Below are 23366 nucleotides of genomic sequence, written 5' to 3' on the forward strand. Positions count from 1 at the left end.
ATGTCCTGGCCCTTAACCCTAATGGACCAAGGACCTCATGGGTATGTCCGAATTAGTTACAGAGCAGTATACTTATGGTGAAAAATTATTTACAAACCCAACAAAAACGAGTATCTACCTGAACTATCATCTATGGAAAAACATCTGCCCTCCATGTAAATCTACGTAACTTTATGATTTTATATTATTACAGTTTTCCTCACTCCTCTTGCTGGTTAAAAACTGAATAGGATGCACAGAGAGAATTCACAGAATGCTGCTCAGCCCGCAGAGGGGAGTGAGAGTGTAGGCAGGCTGCTGTTGCACTCCAATTGGGAATAATAACCACCTTATGCACAGGCTGCACAAAAATTATGCAGCACTTGAGAGCCCGTTTCAAACATTTCAAAGAGTCTCTTGTTTTGCTGACTCCTCCCCTCCATCCCACCGTCTCCAACATTTTAATGAGATTAGGACATGACACTGAAAACTGCTGATGTGGATAAACTGGTATCTCTCTTCCATCTCTAATATTAAAGATGTATTAAGTTGTTTTGTTTTTTTTGAAGTATTATTTATCTAAACACTGAGAGACAACATCCAACTCCACCATATGCTTCTAAACAGCCGCCATTTCAAATTTTGGCACTGAATCACAAATTCCTCACAATCAACTATAGGATCCTGTGGATTTACCTCCTCACACAGAAGCATATCAATTTTCTTAAGTCTTTTATACAAAACACGTGCACACACCATGATGTTTCCGCCCTAACCGCTTCCTCTCCAGTGGCTCAGTCTGTAAAGTGCCGTAATTTAGTAATTCTGTTTGTTTATACTACACACAATTCCTTTGAAGATACACCAGAGGTGGTTAAACAACCTCTCAGGTAAAAAAACATACAGAGGCTATACACAACTCAAAAGATTGAGGGCAGTAACAGTGAAATCATTTGATTAATTAATCCCCCAAATCTGATACTGACTGGAAAATGCTGGTGCTGAACCAGTCTCCAATTCTTCTGAAATTAGACCTGCTTGTACTGTGGTTTACATAGGGACTCCTTTTTAATTACTTGGTTTCTGCTAGGATTATGAAATGTATTTGTTGTAACTGAAATGTAATGCATTTACTTTAATTATTGATATTCTCATATGTGTACTCAGGGCACTTTTACCCAGAGATTGCTGTAAAGTCTGGCAGCACACAATGGTAAGAGGATGTTACTTTTGTCAGTTTGGAGAAAAAAAATATCACTCACCTGAGAAGCACTGAAAATTAACATACAATTTCTTATTCACGACGTTTGAATACACCGCAGAAATTTGCATTTGAGTTTGTTATAAGTGAAGTGCCTCCAGTGAAGTCCTCACTAACTATACTGATCATCCAGGTGTAGCTGCAGACTCTCTGGGAAGGCCATCAGCTCAATCCTACAGGAGCTCTTGCACCTTCCTGTTCACTGAACGGGAAAGAAATGCCAGCAGCAGCTCTGGCTGCTTACGAGTGCAGATGACCAATGACACATTCCATCAACTAGCAGCAAAAACCAAGAGGCAAAGGAAGCTCCCAAGCTTCAGCAGCCCTGAATGCTAAAAGAAAACCCCAATTGAAAACAGGAGATTTTTCCAGAAAAAAAGAAAAAAAAAACATTTGTACAAGGGTCCATTGCAGTGCTATGCAGTTCTTGTTCACTTGAACACAAGCTTTCAGCTCCCTGAATGACAGCTCCTGACAAACCAGGGCACTCAGAACTCAGAGGAAACCACCTTACAAAACTCCACAGCCTTTCATGCTATTTCTTTCTTTCATATTAAAGCCATGAGAACTCAAGGATAAAAGCACAAAGATGAGTAAAATCAGCATCACCATGACTATTACTGTAATGGATAAACAAATATGATTTGCAAGTGCACACAGTCAATACAAAACATGCCCTCAGCTTGGAAGAGTTCAGCTTTATCAGGTGTTCACAGCCAGCTTTATCAGGTGCTCACAGAACAAGCAACTTCTTCCTCTCCTGCCCTAGGTGCAGCTAACTGGTCTGTTCTGATGTTTATATTTTGAGCTACACTAACAGTTAAATGCTTCATATATCCTAGTTACGGAAATGAATAGTCCAAAATTCCATTTCATGGTATGTAAAAGGTGAGACCCACCTTCTAGGCTTCCACCAGATGACACTGGCCTCCAAGTTAACATTACCCTTTAGAACAGCAGAAGGCTAAAGCCCCAAACACGTCAAATATACACAAGTAACAAAGAATGTTCAGAATATCAGCTTAAGATTCTCTCTCAGAATCACCTCACACCCTGTGTGGTACAGAAATACAAACATACTTCTCTACTAAAGATCGATCCACCTCAAACACCAAAGTTTCCTAGATAAAAACAGATTATGTTCTGCTACAGGGGGTTATGCTTGGAAGCAAAGCCTGCAGGGAGAAATGCAGGTTTTGAAAAGTCATGCTGAAGAGTTTGCTATCTGAACTGCTGGGGAACCAACCAGCAGCAAGAGCTACCACCATGAGCTCACTTACTAATTTTCCAAAACATCATGCATCCAGGCAGAAGGTGCCACAGGTATTAAAATAAGGAAAAAATATTTTTTAAAAATCTTTCTGTGGAAAATGCCTTGCTATAAACAATTCCAGGTCCAGAATAATGAGATCATGCCTTCACAATAAAAATTCAATAAATAAGTCAGTCCTTCCTAAGAGATAGTGTGCCAATCAAGCAAAAACCCTGTTACAGGGAAGAACTGCCAGCAGCACAAGTTATTTTAGCTGACATTACTTCAGAAAAAGCCCACCATTCACCATCTGCTCTGGCACAAATTCTGAAAGCTAAGAAAGTTTCCAACATCACTGATGAAAAGAAAGCAGTCAAGATGAAGTTTTTGTTTTGCTGTTAAAAAGAACAAGCATCTAGGACAGCTCACATTTCAGCAAGAACAAACACAAAATATAAGTTCTGCACATCTCATAAAAATCATTACAGAGCATTACAGCAAGGCACAATGCAAGTGAAGGGAACATAACACAAAACAAAAAAAACTTTTACAAATTTTTTATGAGAAGAAGGTGGGGAATTCCAAACAGTGGATCACTTTATACTGGAGGTAAGAACTGTAAGTTTTAAGGGAATCTGACCACACTCCAGAAATACTTTAATGGAAGCAAACAGCACAGAAAAAATTGAGGAGCCATCATGTCAAGGAGAGCAATGGCATAAAAAAGAAGCCTTCAAATATGAGCATCCATCTGGAACTCAGAGGTCAGAAGTTTGAAGAGAGCCTCTAACCAAGAACTACCTAGAACTCTTAATTCCTTTGAAATGCTTAATGAGTCCCTACAGGAATTATACCAATGCTATGAGGACAGTAATGAGATCAGGCAGGTGAATGAATTCCAATGCTATCCTCCATATTCCTATGATTTAGCCAATGAGTATCATGTACTTTCCCATTAAACACCTAGGGGAAGCAACTGCCTTTCCCATTTCCTCTCTGATTTTGTCTAGTATAAAAAAATATAAACTAATCACAAAAATCCTTGAGTAAAAGCAAAATATGAAACTTCACAAATAGCAGGAGATTAACTATTCTCCATAAAAATACGATCTGATATTAAGGGTTAGAACTGAGTGGTCCATCACTATGACAAAGTTTAGACAAAATAGATGAACATATTGAACAGATTTATTTCTCCCCCATCTGAAACACAAAGCCAGGATGTCACTGCAATTTATGAATGAGCTAAATATTGAGGGCACCTTTTTAATAGTGTGGAAAATAAGGCTCCAAATATCCCTCAGCAGTTCTTTCTTAGACAAAAGCTGAGGAACAGATGGAGTTTTAATATTTCTCATGACACCAGATGATGCTTTATGTGCAGTCATGCACTCTTAAACAGTTATTTCAAAAAATCCTGGTTTATGTTAAAAAAAGGTTTACTTGCAATTTAATAGCTATTTTATTTTCTCCCTAAATGGAAGAAACCAACAAGGACAGTTTAATAACCTCAAAACCCTAGGCAGTATGCTCAATACATGAGGTAGGATTCCTAGAACAAAAAACCATATTTATTTTTATGATAGTAAAAAAAAAATATATTTTTTAGAGTTACTGTGCATCCCTTCACTTGTACAGATTTTACACTTATAAGCTTAAAACATTTCAACATTTCTGATTCACTATAATCCTGCTTTCCTCTTTCATTTTCCTCCCCACAGAGCAATTTAAACAGAACCTATTTATTAACCCATTTCAAATCCCTACCCCTTGAAGCAGGTACGATAACTCATAGAAACCTGGGTTTGGTATAACAACACTTTGGTTCCTCATAAAGCAGCCCAAAATTCATGCAAAGTTCAAGAACAAATCTTCAAACATAACAGGTTATCTTTTTTCTTCATCCAATCAATCTCTGAATTCATCCAGAAATCACATTATTTACTGCTAAGTAGATTCTTTCCTTAAATTTACCCTTCCATTTTCTTTTACAGTATCCTAATTATCCAATAAGGAGTTGGGAATGAAAGATATCTGAAAAACATTCAAAGGTTTTGTTTGATATTTCTACTCAAGATCCTATGTTATGTTAAAATGAGAAGTGCAAACTAGAAGTAGTGCATGGGTTTAGGAGAGTGTTCAGTGCTATCATCACATTTACACAGGTATGCAGCTGGCAAAAACCTTACTGAGGGCATACAGCAGTTTTCCAGCATCTGTCATACTTACCATCAGATCAAAACAGGATTTGAGAGCATTCAACCCACTTGCACAAAAGCAGACAAACATTGGCCAAAGAAAGAAATGGGAATCTGTTTGAAGGTCTCTTTCCCATCTGTGAATGCTTCAGTTCCCACTGACAGCATTGTACAGCCATACAATAGAATGTATGTGTTACTGTTAGAAAGCTCTTTCTAATGCTCTTACTAATGCTGATGTCTAATTCTTCCACCACCAAAAAAAATTTTATTAAATGCAGAGTGGGAAACAGAGTAATACTCCAAAACCTGGGTTTATTACTTCAGTTTTCTGAGTACAGTTTTATCACTTATGTCCTTTCCAGACACACCTAAGGTCAACAAAAACCTGGGTATGTTAAGTATAACAGAAAAATGCTGCACCTCAAAAAGCCTTCCCAGCACACCTCATTACTGCAGACAAACAAATCCCTGGGACACAGACCCCTAGAACATGCAGCTCAAACAAAACACATTTTGTCTTTTCATAGACAAGAACTTTCACCAATTGTTACTCAGTTTAAGTGACCTTCCTAAGTGAGAGCCTAGGCCAGGAGGACAAGCTCTGTCTCTGAACATACACTGTATACATGTTTACAATCATGTCTATAAAACATATTTAAGCCAAGACTTCCCACTCACCGTCACAGACTTCAGAGTCATCCCGTGGTAGGTGCCCATGGTGTCAATCTTGAAGCCTTCTGTTTCTGCAAAGAGAAAGAAGCCTTCTGTAAAGCCTGTAAAGACAGCAGCATCTTGTCTAAATGGACAGCACTGGAGAGCTCTCTGAAGTTCTTCTGTCACAGAACACATCTTGCTGCTGGTGGTGGTTTAGGTTCTGTTCCCAGTACAAAACCTGGGTAGTCACTAGGAAATCTGCTTTCTTTAGACAGAGGTCAGTTTGATATTTTTGCTTTCTCTAACCATTTAACATGCCTTACATTTGAATTGGAACAAAAAGCTACTATGCCATTATTTGGTAATTATCAGAACTGTTTTATTTGCTACCTGAATAGCTTCTAAATAGTACTTTTCCTGCTGCATGGAATAATTGGAAGCACTTCAGAGAAAGGCTATAAACCTAAATCTTTGTGAGAATATGTTACAATTTACATGCAGTCTCAGAAATTCTCCTCACTGCAAGACTGAGAAGCCCCATTCATATTCCCAGAATACGTTATACTGCAACATATTCAACCTGTATTAATGGAAAAATATACCTAAGAAACCAATTTACATGCCAGCTATAAAAGTGTGGCCATTTTAGCTTGATAAATTAACTTCTGGAGTGCTGAAGATTAACATTGTCATATGATACAGAGGACAGAATCTCCATAAATACACAATACCTGACTAAAGGTTATAAAAAGGGGCGTTCTGGGGGTGGGTTTTTTAAATTAGTTTTAATTAGATTGAATTTATGCTAAGTGCGGGAAGCCTGCAACTGCCCAATGACTAAACCTGCTGTCAGCAGCCTATTTGCTTTTGAAGACTCCTTCCCTGTTCCCAGAGCTTTAAGATCAAAGTAAGCTCCTGAATAGTGCCACCAGGACTGGAAAGAAAACCTTTTTCCTTTTGTAAATTCCCTACCCTCGTGCATAAACTGATCTCATCACACAACCACCCAAACAGTTCCTACCAAAAATGGCAAGAAAATCACCACTCAAACCATGATAAACAAGCATTTGTCTACATTTAAGCAATTCTGGACTATTTCAACTAGAGTTGGGTAAAAGTAACATACTGTGCAGAAACAGCTACTTGAAACTGGTATGTTTTTGTCATTCCTTACACCCCCTTGATTTTGTGCACCAGCAGAAAATCATGATAGACAAACAAGTAAGGCAGAACCAAAGCATGGCTCCTACCCGAATCTAAAAAGAGTCCAAGAAAAGTATTGAATTTTCAGAACTGTTAGAGCTTCTTGCTCTCATCATGAGTTAATTAACTTAAACTGAAACCCAGACAACCTTGAAAGCAATTCACATGATCTGGGAAACATCTGTGGCTGCTCATCCTTTCTTCCTTAGATGAGGAAGATCATCAGGCACTCAAAGGAAACAAGGCCAAAAAGTTTCCCAGATTTAAGAACTCTCCAGTGCCTATAAAAAGATACTCCAGAGTTTGGAACTTATTATACTCCTCTCACCACAGAGACAGCTATCTACTTACTGAAGAGTTTGGGTTTTCACCTTTCCCCCCTCACTCCCTCAATTATGCCACCAGATCTGCCACCCACTACCAAGTCAAGACACCCAATGTCACTGATCATGTTTGTTTAACAGCCACCTCAGTTTCAGCTCTTCTTCAGCTTCACTTCTCAAGGCCACCCCTCCCTTCCTGCCAGATTAACATTTCTGAACTACAGACAAAACTCTGAGAAAGTAAAACGCAGGCACAGACCTACATGAATCCAGTCCTTCCTACTGAAAAAACAACCAAACAAAAAAAAAAAAAAAAAAAAAAAAAAAAAAAACAAAGAAAGCAGCCTAGCCTCCCTGTATAAATTATTATTGCCTCCCTATATAAACTGATAGGCATTCCCACCTTTCCCCTCAACCGCAAGCTATAACTGTGCCTTGCGTCTTAGCTCAGAGGTCACACCACTGAACTTGAGCTGAGGATGGTCAAGATGTGACTGCACAAACACTCCCATGGAGAACAAGTTGCTCTGTGACTATATAGGCCACTGCTGCAGGTTAATATTTGAGGTGGTGCCTGGAGCCTTGTAGAACTTGGTAGAACTCCCCAAGTTGAAGGGATGCTTTTGCTGACTTGGAGTGACACAAATCAGAGGTGTCTAATGTAGTCTGACAGTTGTTTGCAAGTTTCAGAACATCACCACCAGAAGAACCCTTTTCTTTTCCAGACTGACCTATAATGGGTTCCTCATGCCTGTGACACAGAGCATTTCCAACTATTTTGGTTAGATATTCTTTCCAAAGAACACAGACACCCCATAGCAAAACCAGCACAGCACCATGCTCTCTTGTACCTGGCCTGCTGTGGCTTCTTTCCTCTCAGCACAAATCCTGACTTTGTAATTAGTTCTCCATGTTTGTTCCCTGTCTCCATCAGCACTGCAAAGGGAACAAAGGCCCACAGAACCAGCAGCACAGTTACAAAGTAAATCAAAGGGGAGAGAGACACCTGGCAGGGAACAAATCTCTGCTCAACTGCCACTGGTTTCATCTTTTGCAAAAGTCTTCTCAAGTCTCTCATAAAATCTGTCCTGGTTCATTTAATGAGCCTAATGGGAACCACAAACCACAGTTCTGGCACTCAACAGCTTCCTGCTTCCAGCCTTGTCCTGACCCTTCTTTCTAGCAGAAGTAAGTAACTTGGATGAAGAGCCACTTGCTGCCTCCAGTTTCCTGAATGTTCCCAGCAGCTACACAAAGGCCCCAGTACTATTTAGAAGCTACTCAGCAAATATAACAGTTCTGATAATTGGCAAATAATGGTATAGTAGCTTTCTGCACTAATTCAAATATAAGACATGTTAAATGGTCAGTGCAGGTACCCACACACATTCCTGCAAACAGTTACTGCAGCCCACGCTCTGCTGTCTGCACGAGGCTGGGACCAGTAGAAGAAACCACCTCCCAAACTGCCCATCATCTCTCCAGCTTCCTGCCTCAAACTCTCCAGCAAGTGGCAAATTAGAGTTCAGCATCTCCAGCTTCCAGAGGGGGGTAGCAACCCCTGCTGAAGCAGGAACAGCAGTGACACGTTTGTCAGAACACAGCTTTAGTGATTCAATCCTCTCACCCACACCATGTGGTATTGTAGCTGTCAGCCAATCACTTCTCTTACAGAAATAAACACTGCCAGAAGCATGAGCCCTGTCCCTTGCATGTCTGCACCATTTTTTTAGGTCTCAGTAGTTTGTACACTTGGGCACATCCAGCAGCACCCTCGGCTCCACTCACTCTGCCCAGCCTGGGCAAAGCAGGAAACAAGTGTTTCCAGATCAGGGACTCCACAGTTCCAGCTTCATTCCCACTTCAAAAACTGCTGAGGGTGTCAGCCAGGTTAATGCTGTAACAGATATTCAAGGACCAGGCTAGAAAGCAGAGGCAATTATTCCAGATTATTCTCCTAGGCCAGGGTCTGCCCCTGATACTGCTGCTCAGAAGCAGACCCGGGATACAGGAGGAGGCAGGGGCCATAGTGAAGAGGAGCAGAGCAGACAGGGATCCCGGGCCATGCCCCCAGCACTCAGCAGCACAAACACTGTGCCACACCCTCCAAGAGCACAAAAGCTCCTCTTCTCCCTCCCAAAGCAGCTCCAACCCGTGCTGCTCAATCATGCACCAGCAGCAAGATTAAATGGTAATACTTGGCCAAGAAATAGTTAATAACTCCAGCTTCAAAATCCCAGCTTCACTGGTGGTAATAGAAGGAGTTAAAATGATAAACCATTGACTAAGAAAAGGGTATTTAAGGAAAAAAGAGCCTCATAAATAAAGGTACTGTGATGGTAAGACCTTGGACCCTTGTTTTTAAACTTGGAATTAGATGCAGAACAACTATTAAAAAACTTAATGAGGGTCTTCAATACACTGGGAATTTTTAATGTCATTACTACTATCATTTCCTTTAGATAATGAGCAATCCATATGAAATGCTTCAATCACAGGTCTAACACTAAGGACTAAAGAATGCAAGCAAAACCCAACAAGAATTTTGTCAGGGAAAACTGTCCTGTGACCATTTGCCAAATATAATCAATTTTAGAAATATATGCACTGTTAAAACCACCAACATAAACAGATGCCTAAAAACTACATATTGAGAGACTAAACAGAATAACTAGAACTGAATAAAGAACAACCTATCACCACGGGGTTTTTTTTTTTCTTCTTCAGTCATTGCATGTATTATGGTCAAAGTTTCTCTGTTCCATGACCCAAAGACTTGTAAAAGAGCCATAAACATTTCCAGCATGGCTTATCACAAGTTCACTTTCTAGCATCCCCATGCATAAATCTGAGTGCCTTTTCTTATTTAAAATAATTAGAGCTGGAAATGAAAATAGGCCTCCTAATGTATCAGCTTTTTGGACTGGTGATATTCTCCATCAGCATTTGGGTGCATGCTCTGTTTCCTTGCATTTAAGTGTTAATGTTCAGGGTGCCTTGCATTCGCTTAAAGCCACTGCTCCACATCCATTTAGGTCACCCTGCACTTTGATTCTGCACTTTCTGCAGCTCCAGTCATCCAATCCAGATACAAACTTGAGCTCCTATACATGACCAAAAGAATAAAAGCTTGGAAAATACTCAAATTAACCTGAATTTCTGGAAGGAAGTCAAGGGAAATAGGAAGCAGCATGTCTCAGACACTGAAAAGCTCAAGTTAAAGCCTTGGTTTGAACTGTGGATGAATAAGACTGAATAATGACTTTTTTCAGCTGTATACTCTTGAAGCCCCAGATAGCAACACTCTGCATACTGCCTGGAAATGATCCACCACCCCACTTCCCAGCCCCAGTAATTTAATCCCTGACACCAAATGTCACTCTGCATGAGAGTTTACTGAACACTCCTTTACAGTACTGTATCCTAACAAGTAAGTGTCACACCTAAATTTCCAAGTTACACTAATTACTTTACAAATTCTCTGTACAGTTCATATATAACAGTTCTGTAATAATCTTACCAGTAATTAACACCAACAACTTAAGTTTCTCACAGCAATTTATGTGTATTGTAAAAGCAATTTATGTGTATTTTCCAGCACAGAAGTGAATGTCAGTCCTGAAAGTTTTTAAACTAGTTGGTCACACCAAGCCAGAAAATACAGATAGACCACATTCTTTTTCCTAATGTGCACCTCCTGCACATACTCTCTGTTAGGGAAAAAAAAAGAATCATATAAATCTTAAAGTGAATACAATAAATTGAAGTTTAACCAGTCAAACTGAGTCTGACCAGTAAAACTTCAGAACGTTTTATCTCCTGCTACCAATTCTACTCTCCCCGTGTAAAAGGATATCACACAATTTAAAACAAAATAACTTATGAGAAATGCTTTATAAAGAAACTTTCTTAACAATGTATACAAGAGAGAAACAAAATGTTATTGTCCAGAGTCACCTCAAATACAGTAACTTCACAGTCCTCTGTTCCGTGGGCTTAGCACTTCGGACTGACAAACTTCTGAAAAATGGCAATTGTGTCTGAAAATCCAGTAAAGTTATAAATAAAATATAAGATGACAATAGCAGGAAGTCAACAGCAAACTTTCCTGATAAAAACATTTGAACACAGTCAAGAATATCCTTTTCACCATTGCAGTGAAATCACACAGCAGGACTCTGATTTACCCCAAGTAGGACTGAATATCACTGGAAGTTTTGGGGGTTTTTTGTTTTGTTTTGGGGGAGTAGTAACAATTGGCTGCTACTATCTTTACACTTGGAGAACAACAGGAACACTCCTGGAATAAGCCTTAAAGACCTTGGAGCAGCACAGGGAAACTTGACTTTGCCATCCATACTGAGAGGTGCACTCCACAGGTCACAACAATGTTATATCTTCAAGACTACCATTCCATCACTACTGCACACTTTGAAATTGTAAAATAAACAAGCACGTGAAAAAAATCTTCTGAGATAAAGCCACCCAAGAAAATGTGGGGAAAAGACATTATAGCATCTAAAACATATGTACCAATAATCCATATTTAAATATCAAACACTACGGCACACAGGAGAGGTCACAAATTAAGCTCCTAAAGCATCAGATGGCATTTGAGCACAGGATTTTTAAATGCTGAACAAGATTTTTAAATTATGTTGCTCAAGAAGGTCTGAAAAACTGCAGTTTGAAAAGATTTCTCCAGTTGCAAAGGTGCACATTAATAAAATGCAAAAACTCCACTCAAGTTAGTAATATAAAGGAAAGGAACAGGACTGGCAAGGTAAAAGCAGAGGAAGTTTAGCACAGGATGGAGCTCTATGCTGTTGAAGAGAAGATACCATCACTAACTGCCAGCATGGAAGAAACCAAAGCCACAGCAGAGAAACAGCACCCAAGGAAAGTGATTGCAAGCAGTTCACCTCCTTGAGCAGTTGGGCAGGATGGGTGCACTGCCAAACAACGTGTTCTTCCACTTTCCATGTGGAAATACCCAGGATATGCAATTCCTACTGCAAACAACAGTCTAATGCATCACAGAACTAGGAGAATGTCAAAGGAAAGGTTTCTCTGTCCTGCCTGACCAAAGCTGCAGGAACAAGACCCCTGCTGGACAAAAGGTGACCAAGCCCTGCCCCTGGGCTGCTGAGCAGTTCCACTGAATGCACCTGGAACTCGCTGTTTGCTCTTCAAGAACAGCACAGTTACCACCCCCTCACACTATTAAACCACTCTAGCAGCAAAGCCTGTCCCATCTGGCATAAAAATTTTAAGTTAGTCTACCAGAGAGGCATCCTGATATATTGCAGAAGAAATAATGAATCCACCACAAGAAGCAGAGAAATTTGGCTGCAACTCAACAGTTTACTTAATGCATGTTAAAATGCCTAAATTTACCCTTAGCTCTACAAGTTTTGAATTTCTTATACTAAGGACAAGACAGCGAATGGAAAAACTCTCTATTAAAGCCTACAAATATTCAAAGAAAAACAGTTCACCTCTTTGCTGCCTAAACTTTAAATACTGTAGTAGCATACAAAACTGAATATAGGCAATATGCCACAATCCTGCTGTAACTAGAAGAGGACTACTGTGAATCCTTCCTAGGATTTCAATACCTCTGAGGAAAGAGCAAATACAAAGAAAAAAGCCTGGAGACATTGACTTTTGGCTTTGTTTCAATCTTTTGCCAAACCCAACATCGTGTCCATTGTTACAAGCACCACACCATCCTGCCTTCCACAGTCTGTAGCCAGCCACAAGCAGTCATAGAGGGCAAGGTGTGGAAACCCTTCAGAATGGCACAAATCTGTAGGATTCAGCTTTATCCTCTGTGTTATCCACCGTTACTAAATAAATGTGGATACAATGGCATAAAGACTCCAAGTTATTATCCTTTGAACTTAATTATCTTTCTTTTCCTTCAGAATTCTTTCCCCAAAGTCCCAATACTGCAACCTCTCCAGAAAAAAATGTGATTCCAAGTTCTTACTAGACTTTATGTAAAAAAACTAGAGTTTAATGAAAAAAAAAAGCCTTATTTTTATAAATGAGTATTTCTGCTTGTAGTCTCCCTTCTACACTAAATATTTGGGAGCCACAGCTTTGAGGGCAACTAAATTAAAAATCCCATAAGGAATGAGTTCACATGTGACAGAGCTACAAGTGATGTGCAATGTTCAGTTTTAAGCAAATTACATTATCAGCACATTAATGCCTAATTATTACAGGAAAAAAAAACCTGTACTCAGAGTTCCAGTTAGACTACAATTTAAAAGTTAATAGTTTTACAATAGAATACCCTAGAAGTAAATGAGATCTTCGCTATTTTCTGAAGTTAATTTGAAGCCAAAGGTCTGCAGGTCCTCTCCTAAGAAATCCAGATGTAAAACTACTCATTCTGTGTAACTTCTGTAAGTAAAGTACCAATACCTTTCAGAAGTCAACCTCATGTTTAAAATACCTTCTTTCCAACACCTCATTTTCATTTCCAGTGCTAGCCCACACTTAGCTAACTTGGTATTCTTAACCTATGTATTTCTTTAAATATCCCTAGAAACCTGAAATACAAAATTAACTTTGTGTGACTACACCAAATGTAAGTAACCAGAAAGTTAAGGAAGAAAAACACACTCTAGAATGGAGTGTGACAGTGAGTTAGGCAGGTAGAATATGACCACATTACAAAAAAATCTTCCAACTGGAACAATTGCTGCAGTCCAGTCAATCCCATTTGAGCACCAAGTGAAACCCCAACACCACATTCTCAGAATCACAGAGGAGGAAGAGGCAATTCAGAAATGTAACAAAATTTGCATGACCTTCCGCAAGAAGCACAAAACCATCCAAGCACAACAAACACAAGATTGCAAAATAAAACCACAGCAAGACATAAAAGTGAAGTAACTGAACTTGTGTTAAAAACAAGATTAAAAAAAGCAATGGGGACAGGAGAAAAATTGCACTAGAAAGACAAATCATCACTCAAGTTCAACGGCCACCATCTTTTAAAACTTGTGAGAATTCTTCAATATTGTAGACTGTTTTTATCTCCTCTCCAGAATGGTGCTTATGTTTTGCACTGCTGTTCTGAGTTTGTTTTTTATTTTAAACAGACATAACTAGATAATATTTACTTGGAATAACTGGAGGCAACTTTTAGAGCAACTGTGATTGTTTGAGGAGAGGGAATCTATTACATGTCATGCACCTGACAGTTATCCTTGCACTTGTGATTTTTTATTATTTGTACAGGACATTCCCCAAACATTTTTTTCCCCCAAGAAGTTCTGGTTTTAAGCTTTCAGTTTGCTTCCTAAGAGGTAGAAATAATTTCTACAAAATAATACTTTTGGATTTCATTACTTGGAAAGCTATCTTGAGGCATAGTTACAGCTCTTTGTTTGTCTTTTCATAGGTTTGTGAAATAATAGCAGAGAAAAATCCCCTAATATGAACCTGATGACTTGTCAATTTGGGTTCTCAATTTTTTTTCCTTTAGAAAAAAGCTTTGCAATCAACTTACCCTCTTTGCCTTTAAATCTTTCCTGATCATATCTGTTGTAGGCAGCTGGAATAGGTTGCTTATTCCGTAAAGTGGGATCCTAAAACAGGTTAAATAACATTTGTAAAACATACTAAAAGGTATTTAATGGTTTTTGAATTTCATGAAGAGTTACTTAGAGCTACTCAATAGTATAAAACTAGTTCATTTTTGTAGTAGTTTCAATGCATTGGAAAACTTCTGATGTTTCCATTCAGTATCCACTTATGGTCTTATAGAAACAGTTTAGTACTGAATGCAAAAAGAATAACCTGAGGCAAAACTAAAGTAACACAGTAACAAACTACATTATTAAAAATCTCTACTGAGTTTTTGTCATACTTAAAGATTTAGCAAGGAAAAAAAAAACATTAACTGACAATTCATGATTACAGCTTCAGCCACACAAAATTTCCCTTGTTAGCCTGATTAAGATAAAATTTTGCTAAATAAACAAAAACAAATTTTGAGGAGAAAAAAAGGCATTCTGGAAAAAAAGTTTCTAAAAAGCACCAATCTAGAGGCACACTCCATATCAATTCAATCCTTTTTGTGGATGGCTTAGTTATGTATTCACACTTATTCTGAGTGGGACATTTGAATAATGCCATGCATAATTTAAGAAATACGACACAAAGCAAATATTTACATGTTGGAATTCATCTTGCTATTTAAATTTAGTTCTTTGTTAAATGCAGTAGCAGCATTTAACAAAACAAAACACAGTACAATTAAACAGCTTTCAGAGCACACTACCACCATGTTCAGAGATATATTAGGTTTAATAGAACACAATAGTAAACACCACAATTCTAAACAAATCCTGTCTAATACCTGGATAGAAGTAAACAATACAGCTCTAAGTCTGTCCTGATTTGTTACAGGCAAAAGAAAGCTGGTTCGAGCTGTTCCCACTCATGAGTCATGCTCCAGATTCTTAAACATTTGCTACCCTATCTGTCAGAAAAGCAGCAAAACATTTCATTTGAAATGGCAGCACTCTCATCGAATACACTTTTTGCAAATAGATGCAGCATGTGGCTAATGCTTGATAGATGCAGAAGCTGGCACTAGCAGATTAATCTCTCAGTAACAAGAGCATATTGAACTAATTAAACTAATATATTCAACTCTTTAAATACCAGTAAATGTAACTTAAGTTAAAGAATAGCTGCGAAGTTATGCTTGAAAAAGATGCATTTTTTGGAAGTAAACAAAAACAAATTGTGTATGTAATAGTGAAAAGACACTTTTGGTGTCCCAGCCCTCGTGTTCAGCCAAACACTGCTCTTACCGTTGGTGCTGTGTTCGGTGCAGGTCTTTGCTCAGGTGCTCGGCCTTCTTCTCTGGCTTTAACTGATTGAAGAATTGCAAAAATATTCTTGGCAAAGTTCTGCAAAAGATATCAGGTACCTGTGAACCTTACTGACCACCTTCATTTCACATAACAATCACCCAGGTGAAGACACCACTTGGTTAACTTACATGTCACTGAAAACCAAACTGTGCACCAATTTTCTAAATAGCTGATTTCTAACCCCTTTTCCAAACATTAACAAGGTTTTAAGGCACACACCTGCTAAATCTAACTGGCTTCATTACACAACAAGGTAAACCAAACTCCTCTTAACACTCTTCCAGAGTATTATATGTTAAAACTGAAGTGGTGTTAACACCACTGGTATCATGAAACTAACACATTAATTACAAAACAAAGACTTCTGGGGTGAATTCTGTAGAAATCACTTAGTTATACTGCAAAGCTTCCCTGAGCCTGCTCACTTGACCTCAGTGAACATCTTGTCAATCCACTGCAAGCCACCAAGGGCAGGAACTGGAAAACCACCAGAAACCACTTATAAAGGTAAAGCCATCCCCTGAGCAGACCCAATTCTTTTGACAAAGTCTGAAAGAACTCACACAAAACTGTATTTAAAATTCTTTTCAGTCAGAAAAATCCCAGGGGGAAGAAAAAAAAAATTTGCAAGAGCTGCAAGCCATGCACATATCAATTACAAATGGATACTCAAAGTCTAAACTACAAGCTTTTACTGGAAATTCAGATTTCTCCCAAACTGTGGCCTGGGCATCATATCAATCAAAATTCTTGTTATTGCTGTGTTTTATCACACACTGTCTCTAAGAAACAAGGCTATTCCGTCTTCTGAAACTCACAAGGAGGAACTAATTAACAGCAGGAGCAATGTTTTAAGAGTGATTGGCCATGCAGAAGCCAAATCTCCCCGTCAGAAGGAAGTTACAACCAACATTGACGTCCATATTTTATTCATAAAACCTACAGTTAATATAGTCTTAAAGGGAGTTGGAACTTCAAATGATGAGTTTTTCCAAGCTCTTTAAACACATGGGACTTTAATAGCCTTAAATTGCACATCCTGGGCCAAACTCAGGTAAAAAATCCCACAAGGTTGTTTCTCCCATCTGCTGAAAACAAGCCACTAACAAGCATGGAATCCGAAGTGTTCTTGCTGATGTCTTTTTTCCACAACATGAAAATGCAAGTCCCCCAGGGCCACAACTAATGGCTGTTTGGAAGGGGAGAAAACCAGCAGTGTTTTAACAAGCACTCAAACTAACATCATCTCCTTACTGGTCACTGGCTTGGTCAGGGATATGGGATTATATTACTGTGACAGAAAAATGATTGAGCAGGAAGTCCACTGCATGTACCTGCTCATTTGTAAAGCCCTGTAGAGCTGAAGACTGCCAAGTTCTCATTGTTCATCCCTTCAGAGATCAGAATATGAATATCCATTAGCTTCTGCCCCAGATTTAGTTAAACTTAATAATCAAGTGCAGCATTTCTACTACCAAAAACTTCTGGTCTGAGGGACAGAGCAGAAAAGAAGATGGGAAAAAAAACCCCAAACATCAAAATATTTGTTTCTCTGCACAGATGCTCAATCCCCTGCCAACACAGTGACTAATATACACCAAACCAAATTACTATCACTGGTGATGATTTAATGCCAGGATGTTTGTGGAGAAATTCCAAGGCTAGTCAGATCAGACTGCTCTGATGAAGAAGGCTTAATGAAGTCATATCACTAACTAAATTTATTCTGTAATAAAAATACTTCCATCACAATATATCAGTTTATTCTAAAAAATTGCTGTCTTTAACTTCTGTAGCCCACCATAGCCCTAACTCTCATTAACCAACTCTTCTAGTCATTATATAGCAGCTTTATCATGCTAGCAAAAATAAATGAATATTTTTCTAATAGAGATCATCAAGGATAAACATTGGTTTCAGCTTCATTGAAAACAATCGTAGAGGAAAAAATAATTGAAGTATACTTTATCTCAATCATCTGACAAAAACAAAACCTTAAATCTAACATGTAAAACTAGAAGTATATACCTTGTTAAACAATATGGCTTACAGTGCTTCAAAACTTTCCTATAGCTAAGCTGTAACCAATTTTTAATCAGATTTACACTCTGGTGTTTCACTGCAGAGAAAGAGGAGCCTAGGGAAAAACACATACATTTAAAAAAAACTCTTATTTGAACTGACAGTAAGGATTTCTTGGACATGCATCCCAGGAAAATCAAGAGCTGCAGAACGCTGTAAACATTGTCCAGACTTAGAGTAGGGCTGGAAAAGGAAGAACTGAGCCCCAACTACATTTCCTTACACATTTGCTTGATATGCTGAGACATACTGCTAAATCCTTTACAGCCATTGGCATGATGAAAGGCATGATGCTGTGCCAAAAAGGCAATATTCCTATCACACATTTTCAGTAATTCCTATATATGGCATGACAAGAAAAATGAAAACAGCAGTGAGAGGGCCTCATAAAAGCACAGCAGAAATTAAAAACACTGCTCCTAAGGAACATGAAGTGATAAACTGTATATTTAAAAGATAATATTTTGCACATCTAAAATTAAAGCATATATCTAAATCTTAAATTCAAATCAAAAAGTAACAAATCATTTAAGGCATCATTCTCCTATGCCTTCAGAATATTTATCTTCAATTTGCAAACTGCTCACCAAGTTTGAGGTTGACTTTCTCTCCTCCCTGTTCTTGTAACTCCCAACTGCAGAGATTCACAGTACCCCTCAAGCTGCTCTCTGCACACTTTGGAGCTAGACAAGCCATTCTGGAGCACACCACAAGCACACTGCCACACAGGAGATTGTAGATTAACCACCTGAATAAATAGGCATTTGTGATCCTGCTTTCAGGACAACACTAGTTTAAGAAATTCACATTACACTACTGGAATTTATGTTGCTAAACAAATAGGAGCGCATGATTTTGTCAAGCTTCAGATTAGGGAGTCTATAAAAACAGCTGATAAATATTGTATTTGTTATTAACTGTTGGAGGGAAAAATAAAAATCAGACACTCCTTTCACAAAAAGTTTGTGTTCCACTCAAAAAGTGGATTTTTAAAGCTGAACTGAAAACATAGCTGTGAGTATATTTGCAGTCTGTAGAGATGTGGACTATGCTCCCTGTATATTTGTGGACTATGTGTTCAGTATAAAGGTACAATTTTAACTTGTTCTATGTTATCTTCACTAAATTTTTATAGCAAGAATATTATATGAAAGACAACTGAAACATTTAATTTGAAATGTTAATTCAGAAGTGTGAAACAGCAACAACACGGTAACAGCCTGAAGATACAGTACAGCATAAAATCTCAAAAATCCCAATCCCCTTCATACATAATCCTAGATTAGTTCTCCTATGAATGCAGCATATGGAGATGCATATTTTTTTATACTTATGTTAGTGTTTAAGCAATTACTTTATAGCTGACCTAAATATTCTTTCAAGAAGCATAATGCTTTATTCTACAAATTTTTTGGTTGAATTCAAGGCACATATAGACAAAACAAGATTTATTATTGCTCAATGGAAATACTATTATTAAAATCTGGCCCATCTTTCCTTTAAATGCTACATTCAAAATGTTTGCAGTAGTGCCTAGCAGCAATAAATGAATATGTCTAGGTTTACTAAGGAAGCCAGTCCTGCATAAATTGGAGTTTGGGCACTCAAGCTGTAGCATGACATTTGTGCACAGCCACTCCAAAGGCAGCCTCCTGCTCCACCTGAAGGACTGATGAGAACACCAGCTGCTCTGAGCCTGGCACACTTTTCCTTTCTCAGCTTGCTATTAAACTCTCACTGCTGTGAACTTCACAAATGTGAGACGATTCTGCCACCTAGAGCCCACACAATCAAATTCTTTTAAAATAACTTTTTTTTTTTAATTCTTTTAAAATAACTAAAACTTTACTCTCAGACCTCTTAGCTGTCCAAAGGGATTAAAAGACTATTAGTCTTGCTTCAAAATGTTTTTTCCAGTTAATTAAATTATTGAAACTTTAATTACAACTGCAGTATTAACCTCCTCACAGGTGACTTCACTGGGAAGAATGGTCAAGATTCCTCAGGACAAAAATATGAGAACTGAAAGTAACTGAAAACATGATTTCTCACATTTACTACAAATACAGTAGTTCCTATGAAAAGGATAAAACCTATAAAGAAAATATATTATTTTTAAAAATAAAATATGCAAGTACTAAGTGTGGTAATAAAATTTTGCAGGTGGTAACAAAAAACTAAAAATCATGACCAACATAAAAATCAGGTACATACACAAAAAAAACCAGTTAGGCTCTTCAATACTGGTGTACAAGAATACAGAAAACTTCAAAATAACAACATTCTGGAATAATTCAGATGCTATGTTAGATAAATTTGCAATTGTGGGTTACATCCAAGGTAAATACCACACAGCAGGAAAATGCCAATCCCTCTAGTTAGGTCAGCTATAAACTTCAACCATCCTACTCAGTTCTAGTCTTCTCTCACCATGCACACAAAAATACTCAGAAACTGGGGGTGGCACAGTGGGGAAATACAAATGAAAATTATGAAATTTAATACATAAAACTCACAGTCAAGAGGTATTAAAAAACTAGAGCTTGATTCCCTTCTGTATTACTATCTTGCATCATGGATAACAATACACTGGTCATCAAGTAACTTTTCTTAGGGAAACTAGTCTATTACAAGAGGGCTGCAATAAGTAAAGATATAAAAGCTGAAAATCTATGAAGGCTTAAAAAACACTGTTGTTTATTTAATCAAATTACTTGTTATACAGGATAAGATTTCTATGCTTTCAACACAAAACTTACAAAAATGTGCTGGATAGCCTAGTCTAAGTCTTTCCCATAGAACAGAGGATATAAAAATATAAGGATCGAGGCAGGAAAATATTTTTTTATTCAGGTTTAGTTCATACCTTATTAGAAAAAAAAAAAAAACAAACAATTTTATATGAAAAAAGCTGTAATTTAGAATGTTTTATTACATTTTTTTGTATATATTAAGCAGGGAAAGTATAACTACCCAGACTACAAGAGAACCAAATTCACCAGTCTGCAGCAGTGAAGCAACAGCAAGAAAAAAACAGACCATTGCTTCAACATTTCAACCTTGACCTTCTAAGTAATATATACTTAAAGGAACACATACAAAAAGATACAATTTCATTATGTAAAGGTTATGAAACTACAGAGACTTAGCTCCACCTACCTCTGATCCTATATCAAGTCTTAATAGTTTTTCCATTATAAACAGTTTCCTGCAGAAAGAGCCCACATCTCATCACTCTTAGACTTGATACACACCTAACTCCATTAGAAATATGTATGAAATGCCAATTTCTCCTCTCCAACTGACATGGTTCTACTGCAGTGCTGTTCCCTGGACTGTCTCCAGGCAGGCAGTCAGGTTAAGATGCCATACAGGTCACTCATTGTCATATAATGCCTGGCAATGTCTTCAAAAGATTTACACAAGGCTCAGGGAGGAGAAAATATTTACAGATATGCTGAAAGCTGAGAAATCCACCAAAGTAGCAGCTGGGCCAGCTGCTGACAGATGTAGAAATGTGTCTGCCTGGACAATGCACCTACATCAGGAGTGTGCAGCTATTGTTCAGCTTCTCAGCTGAAGAGATTTAGAAAGGTTATGTGCTATAGCCTTTAAGACTTCCCGTATCTTTGACAGGCTGGATTATGCTATTTCCTTGTACAGAGGGTTAGAGTTCACTTGAGAACATATAATTCTAATATACTTGCAACTGTGATAAAAGATAACTGAAGTGCCGGCCAAAATTTAAAGTTTTAGCAATAAACTGTAGCATTTTTCCCATGAACTGGGTGTGGCTGAGGCAGAGTTAATTCTGTCCTGGTGCCCTGATAGTGCTGCACTGTGCCTTGGTAGCCAGAGAGGTGCTGATAAGAGCCCAGTGCTGACCCAGCAGCAAGGCTGCCTCCTCACCTGCCAGCTGGGGCTGGGCAGGATCTTGAGAGGACAGCCAGCCAGGATGGCTGACTCCAGTTTTTTACTGCTCAGCAGTAAAAACTACAAGAAGGAGAAAGGCATTTCTTGTTACAGTATTTGTCTTCTGGAGCAACTCCTAAACGTACCCAAGTCCAGCTTCCCAGGAAGTGCCTAGAGACTTCCAGCTGATGGGAAGCAGAGAATACATATTTTGTCCTCCTTTGCTTCCCCACACATCCCTTATTTTTAATAAACTGCCTTCATCTTGACCCACACTTTTTTTTTTTGTATCTTATTTTCTTCCAGCCATCCTGCTGAGGAGGCAAGCAGCTTGGTGGGCACCTGTCATTCATCCCAGGTCAACCTACTACACTCTACAAAGAAAAGGATGAAAGATTTTTTTCTTTTCAATAACATCCAAAATGCTCAGAGCTGCTCATATCAGAGCACTGGTTCACTTCAAAAGTGACAAATTCACAATGCCAGTATTAGTGCATTTTCAAGATTCCAGCTTTAAGACTCCTCTGCACATGAGTAGAGCATGTTCAACACAGCCCACCCAGTTACTTTGCTGCTTATCTAAGATATAGTTCTGAGCAATCTGGGAGATTAAAAATAAATAAGGAAATATAAATCAAGTACACCAGCAGTCACAGACAAAAACACACTCTCCAAATACACCTGTGAATGCTACTTTATTCCCATGGGAAAAATTCAAGTGCCAAATACATTTCCAGTAGAGATGAAATGAGGAGGTTTTTCCTTCAGAAAAGATTGCTGCTGCATGCTACAGAAGATGATAAAAACAAAAGGATTTTTAGGAAGTAAGCTAGAGGAAGGATGTGAAAGGAAAGCATCAATTTCAGTAGAAACATAGGGCTTTTTCTAGGTGTTCCATGGTTTATTTTACAAAACAGCCTCCCATTTATCTAAAAACACGCACACAACTGAAACCTGTGCAGAACACTGATGCAAAACTTAAAATTTTAAACACTTAGGATAAATTGTCTATGTATGGATTCACAGCTCTTCCTGAAATTAAATTCCTTTAAACAATATATACTGTTAAAGAGTTCTAAAATTAAGCTACTATGAGAAAGGGGAAAAAAAAATCCTTATACTAAACAGATGCAATTTGGTTCTGAAAAGCAATCATATAAAAATGTCACATTATGGATAAAAATCTAGAAGACTACACTACAGACTTGGGGAAAGCCAACAAATATTTAGAACAGAGAGAGCAGTGTGACTCATCTACTAGTCTATTAGGAATTAAATGAAACACTGACTTTCCAAAGGACGTAGAACTGTATAATAATCATACAGAAAACTCAACACAATTTTTTAAGCAAAACATAATAAGCAAGCAGATAAATGCAAACGTAGAAATGTTAAAAACAAAAGAGGACAGGTGAGCTGAAATGTCTGATTTTACAAACAATAGGAACCTCACAGAAATCAGTAAAAATACATCCAGGGATTAATGCAACATCTGATCAAGAGCGTAGCACAGAGGTCATACAGACCTTGTGTGATGCATTACAGAAATCTAAAGGGTCAAATAAACTGGCAATGACACAGCTGCTGAAGCACCTTCTA

General features: G+C 38.1%; 1 protein-coding gene across 1 annotated transcript in view; it reads right to left on the reverse strand.

The window, feature by feature from the left end:
• CDC73 (cell division cycle 73) overlaps positions 1–23366 on the reverse strand; it is a 102604-nt gene that overhangs the window by 66827 nt on the left and 12411 nt on the right. The window contains exons 8-10 of the mRNA XM_021525071.3: positions 15711–15809; positions 14399–14477; positions 5372–5436 (exon numbers count right to left, since the gene is read on the reverse strand). Coding sequence (XP_021380746.1) covers positions 5372–5436; positions 14399–14477; positions 15711–15809 — 243 coding nt within the window. The remainder of the gene's footprint in view (positions 1–5371; positions 5437–14398; positions 14478–15710; positions 15810–23366) is intronic.

The sequence above is a fragment of the Lonchura striata genome, chromosome 8 (assembly GCF_050655825.1).
Source record: "Lonchura striata isolate lonStrDom1 chromosome 8, ASM5065582v1, whole genome shotgun sequence".
NCBI lineage: Eukaryota > Metazoa > Chordata > Aves > Passeriformes > Estrildidae > Lonchura > Lonchura striata.